This window comes from Boleophthalmus pectinirostris, unplaced genomic scaffold (assembly GCF_026225935.1).
Source record: "Boleophthalmus pectinirostris isolate CB_2022bp ecotype Guang Dong unplaced genomic scaffold, ASM2622593v1 HiC_scaffold_5, whole genome shotgun sequence".
Classification (NCBI taxonomy): Eukaryota; Metazoa; Chordata; class Actinopteri; order Gobiiformes; family Gobiidae; genus Boleophthalmus; species Boleophthalmus pectinirostris.
The window spans coordinates 8,924,586-8,938,451 of record NW_026571404.1 but is presented as its reverse complement, the minus strand read 5'-3'; the positions used below and the strand labels follow the sequence as shown (position 1 = coordinate 8,938,451).

The 13,866-nt window shown below is 39.3% G+C and overlaps 1 protein-coding gene across 1 annotated transcript in view; it reads right to left on the bottom strand.

The window, feature by feature from the left end:
- Positions 1 to 13,866, bottom strand: part of LOC110175779 (cilia- and flagella-associated protein 46) — a 136,163-nt gene that overhangs the window by 69,922 nt on the left and 52,375 nt on the right. Inside the window, 3 exon segments of the mRNA XM_055162939.1 lie at positions 3,146 to 3,308; positions 4,184 to 4,315; positions 6,705 to 6,886. Coding sequence (XP_055018914.1) covers positions 3,146 to 3,308; positions 4,184 to 4,315; positions 6,705 to 6,886 — 477 coding nt within the window.

The following is a 13,866-nucleotide window of genomic DNA, read 5'->3' as shown; positions in this document are numbered from 1 at the left end:
ACTCGATCCAGCAAATGTTTCAGTATCAACGCTGATGTCTGATAGTCAGGCTGGCGCAACCTAGTGCTGACGCTCAATTTCATTTCTCTACAGCAATTAGGTCAGGAATCAGAATACACTAAACAGTTCACAAAAACCCCGGAAGTGCGAGTTCGGGCACCAGCCAATCAGCGACGAGTGAAGATCTAGGATTTAAAGCTGGGACAAAGAGAATGTTTGGTGAATTTTATCACGGGGAAAGACGTTATTGCCCTTCTTCCTACGGGATTTGAGAAAAGATTAATATACCAGCTACGACCAAATAGCAGCGATTGGTTAAATGAAAAAAAGTACCTGCCTATGAAGAGCAAACAAATTCTAATGCTGCGAGGTCAGATGGTTTCTACCGAGTGAAACCCGCTGATGATTCAGGCTAGATGTCTGATACCAGTAGGGACGTGACAATAACCGAAATATCGTGATATCGTATCGCCAAAGTTCTCACAATAATATCGTGGACCATCACAACATGTTAAATCACAAGTCTATTTGCTTAAATGAAGAGTTACGGTGCAGCAATAGTTAAAAAAACACAGAGGGAACTACATAGACCATGATCCTTTGCTCCATTTCAGTGTAAACTACATGAAGAAATAACAGTTCTAAGCACTTTTAAGTTTTAGTTCTTTGGATTAAGTTTTGTCAAGGCATTTTAAGAAGAAAAAGTAGCATATTAAAAGTTAAAATATCACAATAAATGTCATATATCGTGAGATGTATATATTGTGTAAATATCCTTAAGAGATTTGGATATCGTTACATCCTTAATCGTGAGCCTCCCCTCCATATCGTGATCTTTCCCACAATATCGCAATAAATATCGTATCGTGAGACTTGGATATCGTTACACCCCTAGATACCAGTATCGGACCGGTGCATCCCTACAAAAATGGTAAATAGTAAATAGATCCTGTTCAAATGTCTTCACTCTCTACATGCAAACTGTCCCCAACTTTTCATTTATTCTCAAAAACAAACAATAATTAATCACTTGAAGTCACTATTGCCCACTCCTGCTTCTTTAGTGACATTTGTGATAAGAAATAATAAAAAATGCGTCTGTTTTTGTCACTTCTGTATTGTTGTTTATCAGCAAAGTGCGGCGAGGTAAACAGTAAAGATTTGGACAACAAGTTTTAAGGCTTTGATAAGAGCAATGGCGGCCTTCGCTGAGAGGGCTGTAATTGGAAAGGGACTGAGCATTTCCCAAAGCAAAAGGGACGAGTGTGAGTCTTTGTACTGCCGCTGTCTGGAGACCACCTTCTCCTGCTAACAAGGTTTACATAAGGTTTACTGCACATCACATAAAGAGAGCCACCTTCAAAGCAGAGAAGAAGAAGAAGAAGAGAAGAGGGAGATGTGCAATTGTTTCAGAGCTGGACTGGTCTTATTGAGCTCAGACTATCAAGGTAAATTAACTTAGTGACTGCACAGACATAAAGTTAACAGCGGCCCCGGAGTTAAATAGTGTTTCAGTAGCAGAGTATAATGAAAAATCTGAGAATAAAATGACTGGAATTACTGAAAATGGACCTGCATTTAAATTACTGCAATGAATGTGAATGTTAATGACTTTATAACTGATAGAATATTACAGTAACATTTTAAGGAGTTTAGTAAAGTGAAAGTGTTAGCAACAGAATAAGGATATGCAAAAAAGGACATTAATAAGGGCTAAAAACAGATTTACACTGAATTAACCACTAACTAGTTTGTAAATTAGTTAATCTAAAAAAACATTAAATCTTACAGTTGTAACCCAATGAATTCTAGCAAGTACCTGGTGTGTTTTTCAATATGTACCATTACCTGTTTGCTTACAATAGTCAGTAATAAAAGTAGTAGTAGTAGTTTTTAATACAGAGGTATATCAGTTTGGTCAGCACTTCTTCCATCTTGCTTAGAGTCAGATTCAGACAGAAACGTGCAATCAAATACATCTATTTCAGTGACATGTGAAATGAAGGAGTACTTTGGTTGTGCATCACTAAAATTTAACTTCTCTCATCTAGTTTATTTTTTATTTTTTATTATTATTATTACTGAACGGACCATGTGTGTTCTTGATTGGCTAATCCACCTATCAATCAAACCCATCTGAACATGGGGAGATAACCAGTGTCTGGTGAGCTCACATTTTTGTAAATAATTGGAGAATTGAGTATTTTGGATTCCAGGCAAAATAGCAGTAGTAGTTGTAGCAGTTGTAGTAGTGTAGTAACCTCCTACACACAATCTTTACTCTCCCTAACATAATAAACCAACCAAACAACCAAGAGTATGGTCATGATCTGTAGGACTAAAGAAGATAAGCACATGAAATTTCCTGACGTTTACCTGTCAAATGTTGTGTTGACTGTTACAACAAAAATTAAATATCTTGGGCAGATCATTACTGCAGACATGACAGATGATGATGATATGTACAGACAGTGTAGGACGCTCTATGGTCAGGCAAAGGATGTAAAGTTGTTATTGTTTAAATCATACTGTACACCATTGTACACAGCCCACCTCTGGATTAATTATTAAAAAAGCAGTTTGCAAAGACTGCAGGTGGCGTACAATGATGCATTACGGTGCTTTTGAGGAGGCCACGATGGACGAGTGCGACTGAAATGTTTGTTACTGCACGAGAATTTTGCAAACTTCACTAAGAATTTTAATGTACAGTTTTATCTGCAGACTGAACAAATCGGACAATGATATAATAACGTCGATCACAAATATAATTTAATTCAGTGCAATAAGATATCAGTCCAATATGTGGAGGCACAGGTATGGCTTTTAAATGTTTATTGTTTTTGTACTGTCACTGTCCTTGCCTGTTTTAAAAATGGACAATGAGTCTGGAATAAAGATGATAATGAATAAAGAAACGTGCTAAAAAACAAACTGATCAAACAAAGTATAGTTTGTGCTTATTCTATTAACATGCATTAGAGGCAATATGTGTAATATTTATAGCTCAAGGCAAACACACACGAATGTTGGTAGCAAAAACATACGATAAACAGCGTGTACTTACCACCTGGAGCAAAACATGCTATGTATATAAAAGTATCTATGGGATTTACAAACATTAAATAATATATAAGCTACGTACTGTGTGTTTGCTGTATGTGTGCACTAGAGCCTTCTGGATGGTCTCGAGGGGGTCCTGCAGCAGTGCTCTCTCCTCGGGGGTCCCAGCCAAAGGGGGACAAGTGTTCCAGTAATGTCTGGCAGCGGCCACACACAGACTCCAGCTCCCGGCCTTATCTGCAAATCTGCACAGAACACAGAGGTGGAATATTGATACTCTGCAGCTGATGTCTTCAATATTCCCTGAGGGTGTGAAGCTACCTGAAAGCACTACACTGTTATTTTAACACAATCAGACCAGAGAGAGCTGATTTAGTTGGTGGTGGGATGATGTGAGCGCTTTAAAAAGGCTCTCACAGTTTTTTGTTGAAAATCACCCAAACAGGATCATAAACCCTTGTATTGATCACAGCTTCCTGAAAATGTGTTGTTTAAATACATCTTCTATCTTTCCTTGAGCTTTGAGCTTTCATAAAACATTTTTGTCTGTGTTTGCCAATGTGTGCATTGATTAACCATGGTAACTGCTGAACATTCTGCCAGTAGAGACACACGTAGAACACTGCATGATGTCACTGCTAAGCATCATTTAAATGGGAGTTTATTAGATTTAAAATACATGCATTACAGTCTCGTTTAAGGTCCATATGAGCACTTATTTCTCTAAAACATAGCCAGAATCATTATATTTTTTACTAAGATTACAGAATATGTAGAGATACTTCCAGTTACTTAGCAACCATAATGCTAATAAGGGCCAAAACTGCACAATAGTTATGATTAAATTAATACAAATAAATTATAAAATGTTGTTAAATGAAAGTTGAAACTGTCGGAAAAATTAGTACGCTGTGTGTAAATTGTCTCTGCATGTTGTTTTAGAACTCAGCGCTATTTCCTCTATTTTTGTACTTTTCTTCTTAACTGTTTTTCACGAACTGATGTAAAACTATGATAAACATTTAACACAGGGACTATTCTACCAACCAAACCAAGCAATAGTAACCAAGAAAAACATGAAAACCTGTCATATGCACGTTAGATGTGCTGTAGCCTGTACCTGACACTGGACAGGAGCAGATCCAGGGCCTCTCTGTATTTGCTGACGTCACCGTACGATTCATGGGCCAAACTCAGACCTCTCAAACAGGCCGCTCTGCTCAGCATCTCACTCACGGCACAATCACCGTACCTAAAGAAGAAGAAAACAGCGTAATTAACTATTTAAGGTGCGGTATGCAACTTTTCTGGTGGAATATTGGCAAACTGCTGGTGTCCATGGAGATATAATGGCTTAACTTGGAATATTTTATAGTAAACCATTAAAAGTGGCAGCTGACACCACCAGGCCAAGTTACAGGTCAGAGCTGTGGACAGGTGAGTCCGCTTACAGTAAGAAAGCATGTTTTTCAAAGTATTGTTCAGCGATAAAATGAACTCTAGCTGTATAAATGGAAGACAAATGTGTATAATACTTTACTGTGGAATATTCCAGACAGAGTAATTATATCTCCATGGAGAAACGTGCACATTTGACTTTAAGATTAGATCAACTGATTAATCAAAAAGGTATTCAGTTATGAATAGAAGTACAAAGTCATTTCAAAGAGCTCAAGTTCAAGAAAAAAATCAAACTAGTTTTTATTGTAGACCTTCATTTCAAGGGCCTATAAAAATCAGGAATAAAATCTGATTACATAAATTCAGCTGCAATACTCAATGTCATACACCAGATGTCACTTGCTAATCACACATTTTGTAGGTTAAATCCTGTGCTCTGCTTAAATGTAAAGTAAAACAGCCCTGCATCATGATTACGTGATATTCACCTTCAAAATGTACGCAGGACATGAAACAAACACGATAAGTACCCCCTATATACTGTATGTTTACATTACAGATGGAGGAGAGAGGGAAGTGGAGAGAAGGATGCATGAAGTGAGACGGAAGGGAGAGGAGGGAGAGAGGAAGAGAGCGTGGGTGAAAAGAGAGGGCTAAAGGAAGAAAGCCTGAATAGGAAAGAAAGAGGCAGGAAATGAAAAGAGAGAGGATAGTGGAAGAGGTAGGAAGGACAAAAAAGGAAAAAAAAACAATTAGAGGGGATGAGAGAGAGAGGGAGGAAGAAGGGAGAGCGAGGGGGCAGTGGAGAGGAGGGACGACAGTAGAACACCCACTGGGTTTCAAATGACATCACAAAATTTTACAGGCAAATAATATGTATTACAGATGAGAGCAGCGAAAATCAATTTTGTTAAACCCCAAATTTTCTTGTGATAAAACACTAATACTACTAATATTTACAGAAATGATCAGGTTCAAACATTTGAGCATTTAGCCTTTAAATATTTCATGGCAAAGTACAACGGAATCAGTAGAGCCGAGTATCTTTAAGAAGTTGCCGATACGATACATACCTCGATACAATGAGCTTTTGATTCAGTACGATATATTTCAAATCAATTCGATACGATTCAATAAAAAATAAAGGCTAAATCATGGCTGTGATACTAAAAGTCTTTGTTAAACCACTTACTGAATTTCCTTCCTCTAAACAAACAACAAAACTGTAGCGCTGTAACGAAATAATTTAGTAAAATACACCAAAAAATGATCTTGGTGATATATTGATACAGCAGCCCATGATATCGCTACTGTATCATCATATTAAATGATACGATACGTCGATATTTCAATATTTTTGTACACCCCTAGTGAGAATGGAAAAAAGAGAGAGAGAGAAAAAAAGGAAAAAAGACAATTAGAGAGGAGGAGAGAGAAGGAGGAGGAAGTGAGAGCGAGGAAACAGTGGAGAGGAGGGAAGACAGAAATATGTAATACAGATAAGGGTGGCTAAAATGAGTGTTGTTAAACCCCAAATTTTGTTGCGATAAAGTACAAATACTACTAATACTGACAGAAATGATCAGATTCAACATTTGAGCATTTAGATTTTAGATATTTCAAGGCAAAGTACAATGTAAGTAGTCAGTAGTCAGTAGGGGTGTAACGATACACAAAAATCACGGTTCGCTACGTACCTCGGTTTTGAAGTCACGGTTTGGTTCATTTTCAGTACAGTATGGGAACAAAATACAAAACCATACTTGTTGTTTATTTGTGTCTTTATTAAACCAACAAAGACGGGGCGCGACAATGTAGTTTTGCGAGGATTCATGTGGTTCGGAGGGACGTAGTCAAGCGGGGGGCAATTTTTGTGATGACGGCCGCCCTAACTATAAAGCGCTGCGGGAAACACTGCCACGCCAATCACGTACGAGTTCCCACATGAATATTAAACAGTTGAGCCTTCTGTGTAGCTGCACGTGTAGTGGCGGAATGTAAACACACACAAATTGCTCAAATCCACTCGTGCACAGCCGCGCATCGAACTGAATGTCCTGTACCGAAACAGTTCGGCACGAATACATGTACCGTTACACCCTTATAGTAATCAGAAGGTAAAACTGGCCCTTACCCCTCACCTGGAGTACAGCGTCATCAAATTGTACATAATGAAAACTACTAAATGTCAAGTATCCCCTGTATGTATGTGTTTATCTGAGTGATTGTTGCAGACGTACAGGGCGTATTGGTTGCTGCTGAGCTTCTTGGCGGCCGTTTGCTTCAGACTGAGGGCTCGGTGGGAGCAGCTCAGGACCAGACCGTGGTCTTCAGCCTCGTGACAGAAGGACGACAGCTGGGACCACACCTGCAGCTCCACCACCGCGTCAGGCCAACTGCACTCACACGCCACGGCCACCAACTGCACAGAGACGGAGGGAGAGAGAGGAAGAGAGAAGAGAGAGGGGGGGAGGACGGAGAGAGAGGGGGAGAAGAGAGACAGATGAAGAGACAGAGAGAGGAAGAGAAGGTGGAGAGAGAGGATAGGAAGAGAAAGAGAGAGAGGATAGGAAGGAAGTGAGGGAGAGAGAAGAGAGGGAGATGGGAGAGACAGGGGAATGGGAGGGAGAGAGAACATAGACAGATGAAGAGACAGAGGGAGGAAAAGGAGGTGGAGAGAGAGGATAGGAAGAGAAGAAAAGAGGATGGGAGAAGAGAGAGGGTGAGAAAGAGAAAAATAGAGAGAAAGGAAGGGAAGAGAGAGAGAGAAACTTGCAAGAGAGGCAGAGAGAAGAGAGGAAGTTAGGATGGAGGGAAAGAGAAGGGGAGAGAAGAGAGACAGACGAAGAGACAGAGGGAGGAGGGTGAGGCGGAGAGAGAGAATAGGAAGAGAAGGAAAGAGGAAGGGAGAAGAGAGAGGGTGAGAAAGAGAAAGAGGATTGGAAGAGAGGGAGAGAGAAAAGAGGATTGGAGAGAGCGAGGAGAGGGAAGAGAGAGGGAGATGGGAGGGAGGAAGGGAACGAGAGGGGGAGAGAAGAGAGACAGATAAAGAGACAGAGGGAGGAAGAGGAGGTGGAGAGAGGATAGGAAGGGAGGGAGAGAGGGAGGGAGAAGAGAGAGGGTGAGAAAGAGAGAGAGAGAGAGAAAGAAAGAGAGAGAGGAAAAGAAGAGAGAGGATTGGAAGAGTAGGGAGTGAGAAGAGAGAGGGAGATGGGAGGGAGAGGAGAAGAGAAGAGAGACCGATGAAGAGACAGGGAGGAAGAGGTGGTGGAGAGAGAGGATAGAAAGAGAGGGAGAAAGGGAGGGAGAATAGAGAGAGGGTGAGAGAGAGAAAGAGAAGAGAGAAGATTGGAAGAGAGGGAAGAGAGAGGGGGGCAGGAAGACAAGGAGAGGGAGGGGGCAAGGGTGAATGGGAGATAGAGGAGGAGGAGAGAGAGAGAGGATAGGAAGAGAGGGAGAGAGGAAAGAGAGTAACAGAGAGCGAGGGAAGAGAGAGAAAGCGAGAGAGAGAGAGAGAGAGATAAACAGAGAGAGAGGAGAAATGGTGGTACATGCATAGAGAGTGAGAGATTGGGTAGAGAAAGATGAATAGAGGAGTGAAGGAAGAGAGCGATACAGAAAGGAGAGAAAGAGAGAGGGTTAAGCGGGAGATAAGAAAGCATGAGAAAAAGAGAGGGATAAGTAAAGAAAGAGAGAGGAAGGAGAGAGGATAGATAAAGAGAGAGAGAGGGATAGACAGAGGTGGCAGGAGAGAGAATGAGGTAGCAGAGGAGAGGGGGAAAGTATAAAAAATGAATGAAATAGAGAAAAAAGAGAAAGCCAGTGACAGGAGGAGAGAGAGGAACAGAATAAGGGAGGAGGAGAGAAACAGAATAGGAAAAAGAAGAGATAAAAAGTGGTAGAGAATTAGGTGGGCAGGTGAGGGAGGGGGGGAGGAGGGAGGAGGGAGGGCATGTGTGGAATGAAAGGCGAAGGGAGAGATGAGGCAATCAGGGTGAAAACATGCAAAAATGGGATCCAGAGAAGCAACAAAGAAAGAGGAGTGAATTAGGTAAGACATTAGAGAGAATAGAGGACGAGCAGGGGAGATGAGGAGAGACACAAATCAGACCCAAATGTCACTAAAAACAGAAGTGCAATAAAAACAAATAATGTAAAACAGCAAACATTGGCGGCAACAAGGCGAAATGTATTTTGAAATCCTGTCAGGTTTAAAATAGGGGTGTATGTTGTCAGCAATTAATCAGTCAATCAATCAGTGTCACTTAATTTGTCCCAGAGGAGCAGTAAAATACAATAATAATAATAATAATAATAATAGAAAAGCTAAAACAAAAGTACAGTTCAACAGGTCAGGGCAGTTTGAGGAGAGTAATATCCCTCAGGACAAAAGTGTCTCTCCTTTCTGACCTGTAGCCGAGGCAACACAGCAGTGTCCAGAGGACCAGGAGAGAGAGACCAGGTCAACTCTGGACAAACAAGAAAACCTCTAAAATAACAAGCAGGTGACTCTACCTGACGAAGTTACAAGCCAGATCTGTGGAGAGGCACCCCCTATAAAAGTTTTCCAGTGCAATAATCCCATTTGCAGATTTATTTTTGAACCCAGAACTACAAATAATTATAACTTATCTATATATTACTTTTTGAATTTTATGCATCTGCTAATCATCTCATCATACTGATTTTCCTCCATAGTTACAATATTATTACAAGTGAACTCTGGGACTAAAATTGGAAACAACTAACATTGTCACAATCAAGAGCAGATCAGAAAAACACAAGTGTTGGCACAGTGCAAACTTCATATTCATATTCTAAATGCTACACAAGGCCTTAACTGATTTAAGATCTAAGACAGACATTTGGCCCACGATATAATTATATTTGGCCCGCGAGATCATATCAAATATGTATTAGAGCTGTCCCGCCGGCTACAGATAGGCTATAGAGACATTATTTATTTAAAATTTTGTTATTATTTTATATTCTGCTTGTTCTGGATTCAGTGTTTAAGGAAAACTTTTATTAAACATTTATTTTAACAAGAAAGGTTTAACATTACATATCTCAAAAGAAGAGAAAACATGCAGATGTTGTAGAAATTTTTCAGTAAATATTTAGTTTGACCCACGACTTAGTCCCAGTTTTTAATTTTGGCCCTCTGTGAATTTGAGTTTGACACCCCTGATCTAAGACATTTTGATGCAATTATCAAATTTAGTATCAAAATTTTAGAAAGAACTGTTTAATGACCCTTATGGAAATCGAATAGACAAACTTCAAATTTAATTAAAAGTTGCCCTTACGACACAACCTTAATAAATAATGGTGTATGTCTTCTGCGGTCTTGTTTATTGCTTATGAGAGAGAACTCATGTTTGATGTTTTCAGGATCTTGTTTCGGACATTATTAGTTAGTAAAACACATTGAAATGGAAGTAAAAGGAGCAGTGTCTTTATAGAAATGTTAAACCAATGTAGGAACTCGAACAGAGAATGAAGTGGATGAAATGAAGTGTCTTGCCCAAGTAAACAACAGAATGCCATGTGTTAATAGGGTAATCAAACCACCAAAACCTAATTATTAACCCATTTGATGACTGAAATCAAATAACATGCTAAATACTATGAAACTTTGCTCAGAAAAGCATCACAAACCAGCAGTGCAGTTGAGAGTAGAAAATATATATAGATTCCTCCTGCTCCCTCTGCAAGATCTGCTCCATAATGGTCCATATTCTTCTTCATGCTATAGCGGGCTGCCTTTATGTCAGCGTTAATGAGGCTTCAAAAACATGCCCGTGTTTCTGTTTATGTACACAATCCACCATCTCGTTGCCGTTTCATAACACGGATGATGAAAGAAATATAACTTCTAATCCTTCATTCTTGGCCAGAAAACAAGCACTCAAGTTTTGTCTTTTTTGAGATGTGCCTGGCAGCATCCACTTCTTGCTACGTTGAATGCAGTGTTTTGTTGTTGTTTAGGATTAGAGGAGATATATGGTTACATAGAGCTGTGTGTTGCCAGAAAACTGTGGTATGACTGTTTTGCTGTCAATTGTGGGAGCTGTGCGACTTAAGAAAAATATCTGTGCTTTTTAGAGGGTGGGAAAAGAAAACAAAATATGAAACAGTGTACACTGACTAAATCTTTTAAAATGCAGGTAGCTTTGACTATTTTCTTTTTTGTGAAGGAAGCAAGATATAATATCAATCAGTGTTGTCATGATACAAAAAATTCAATCTTGATTTCAATACTAAGGAATAGACTTGATTTTCAAAACCGATTCCAAAACCACAATGACAATTTCAACATTAAATCAGTACTTTCGTAAATTACCATGCGGCCAGGTAGGCTCCATAGTGGTCCATGGGCATATACTGTATTTTATGGACTATAAATACCACTTTTTTCATAGTTTGGGTGATTCTGCGACTTATACTCCGGTTTGACTTATATATTAAAATTCTCAGACTGACAGCCGCTAGAGGGCGCTCTAGGCTTGGGTGTCATTATCTGCTGCTCCTATTACTCCTGTACCATTGTCACATAGCGCTGTACTGCACATGTCTCCTGCAGAAAGAGCTGTTGTCCTGCTGCAAGTAGTTAAATAATAATAGATTAATCGAGTAGCAGAAAGAAAGTTGGATGAGGGGGAAAAAGAAAGGGGATAAAGAAGACAGCTTCACGGTAAACAGGAGGGTGGGCCATGCAACTTTCCTGGAAGTTATTGAATGGAACAACAAAGCCTGGACTTCAGCGACCATCCAAAACCATCCTGTCGAGATTCAGAAAGGCCAGAATAATTCTAACTGGAACTGATGCTGAGTCTAACGATAGCTACTCAGAAGAGGAAGAGGCCCTCTGTTTACCTCCAGAGGCCACGGAGTTGCTCAGGAGTGACACTGAGGATGAAGAGATTTGCAGTGAGATTGAGAGTTTGGTAAATGTTATGTTATGTTGTTTATGCCATAGTTATCTGAATAATTGTTCATATGTTATGTTAACAACTTGTTGTTCTCTGTTCTGTTGTTATTACTATAACTTGCCTTTCAAGATGAAATATTGGTTCCTGGTCTCTGATTTTATAAAATACATTTCCCCCAAAAGTGCGACTTATAGTGCGGTGTGACTTTTATATGTATTTTGCCTGGAGCGACTTATACTCGGAGTGACTTACAGTCCGAGACATACGGTACTAGTCTATGTGCTCTTATACTTGTTCTTAACACCATTCTTGAGTTATTCAAGTTCATTAGGTTAGTTATTAATTAATTATTAAGGTAAATTTCTGAATATGACTTTTTTAGTATCGATACATGCTCAAATGAGTATCTAGTTTCGATACTAGTCTTAGAATAGATTTTTACCTGGTTTTCAATACTTTTACTGCCCTACATGAAATTGGGAAAACTTAAGAATATTTGAATATGTTGTAGTGCTGCTCTCTCGTAGTGGAATATTTGTTGTTTTACACAAAATTGTTTAGTTTCTCATTTAATTAAAAATTGCCCTTAAGATACAACTTTAATTAATAATGGTGTATTTTTTATGCAGTCTTATTTATTGCTTAAAAAAGACCTCACATTTGATATTTTCAGGAACTTGTTTTGGACATGATTATTTAGTAAAACATTGAAATGGGAGTAAAAGGAGCAGTGCCTCTGTAATGAAAAATCAATCCAGTTTTATGCAGCATGTTTCTGTATTTCCATCTTAATCCTTCATTTGCATAGTCATTTGCAAGTGTCTCTAAAATGCTAAAATAAAGTCTAAAGAGACCTAGTGCCATTGGTAAATTAAGGGCTTTCCACACACGCCCCCAGCATGCTCAGTTTCTAGGACCCCTGTGAGAGCGAGTGTCATGTCTGTGTTTCATTTTCCTCAGTTTAGTAAAAGTGTGCGATAGATTATGAACACACAGCGAAAATATCAGAGCTTGTATTGCCACAACTTCAGAAGACAAGGCTTATTTCTTCTATCTTGGAGTACTCTCTGATAAGCTGTCACCCCATGCTAAGGAAATCACTTCACCTGTGTTCAGATTTAAAAATACTGATGTAGCGCAGACTTTAGGGACATTCAGCACTACACACACAACCTTCAGAGTCTATTAAATGAACTATTGAAATTAGATCATTTGAACAAAACACATAAACAGAACAGTGCTGGACCATTTGTAAATAGTTTTAGAATTATCCGAGTCTCTCCCTTTTCAGAGAGCTCTCAAAACACAATCAGCATGCATCCCGCAAATAAAACTATTGCACATCGCATCAGGTTTGTGAAGTTTCTGTGTAGTTTTGCATCATGCTCGTATATCGATGGAGAATTGTCATGTGGGAGCTTGGATGACGTACGCTTGAGCATTGGACAAAATCTTACAGCTAACGGTAAAGAGGGTTTGAACAGGGCCCAGGAGAGATCGCAAAAATACTCAAACATACATGGATAACATCAAAAACCTTTTCAGACATGTTTTTGATGAGGAAACAATGTTGTAACATGGTAGAGAACTTCTTTTAAAATCAATTTTGCGCAGTACCCCTAGAAACTACTACCATATTTTTTGGACTATTAAGTCACACTTTTTTCATGGTCCTGCGATTTATCTATTAAAATTTTCACACTGACAGCTGAGAGAGGGCGCTCTAGGCTTGTGTGACAGTATCTGCTACTATTACTCCTGTACCTATCACTTCACCCTCTACTGCGCATGTCTCCTCTAGAAAAAGACGCTGTCCTGCTGCAAGTAGTGAAATATTCAGCCGAAAATGGTAATTGAGCGGTAGAAAGAAAGTTCAGAGTGAGCGAGAAACTTGTGACTATTGGAAAGTGGGGATAGAAAACACAAGTTCACGGTAACTGGGAGGGTGCACCATGCAACTTTCCTGGAAGTGATTTGATGGATGGACAAAATCTGGACTTCAGTGACACTGAAACCATCCTGTCAGGATTCAGAAAGGCCGGAATAATTCTAACTGGAACTGATGCTGAGTCTGACGACAGCTACACAGAAGAGGAAGCTGCACTCCGTTTACCTCCGGAAGTCGCAGAATTGCTCAGAAGTGACACCGAGGATGAAGGTTGAATGGATTTAGTGATTTGGAGTGAGATGGAGAGTTTGGTAAACTTGTTCTGTTCTGTTGTTTATGTTATAGTTATCTGAAGAACTGTTCATATTATCATTAACTCTATTCTATTGTTATTACTAGAACTTGCCTTTCAAGATGAATTGTTGGATCCTGGTCTCTGATTTTATAAAATAAATTTCCCCCAAAAAGTGCAACTTATAGTCCGGTGCGACTTACATGTTTTTTTCTTGTTCATTTTTTTTTGGCTAATGCATCTTATACTATGGAGTGACTTATAGTCCGAAAAATATGGTATATTTT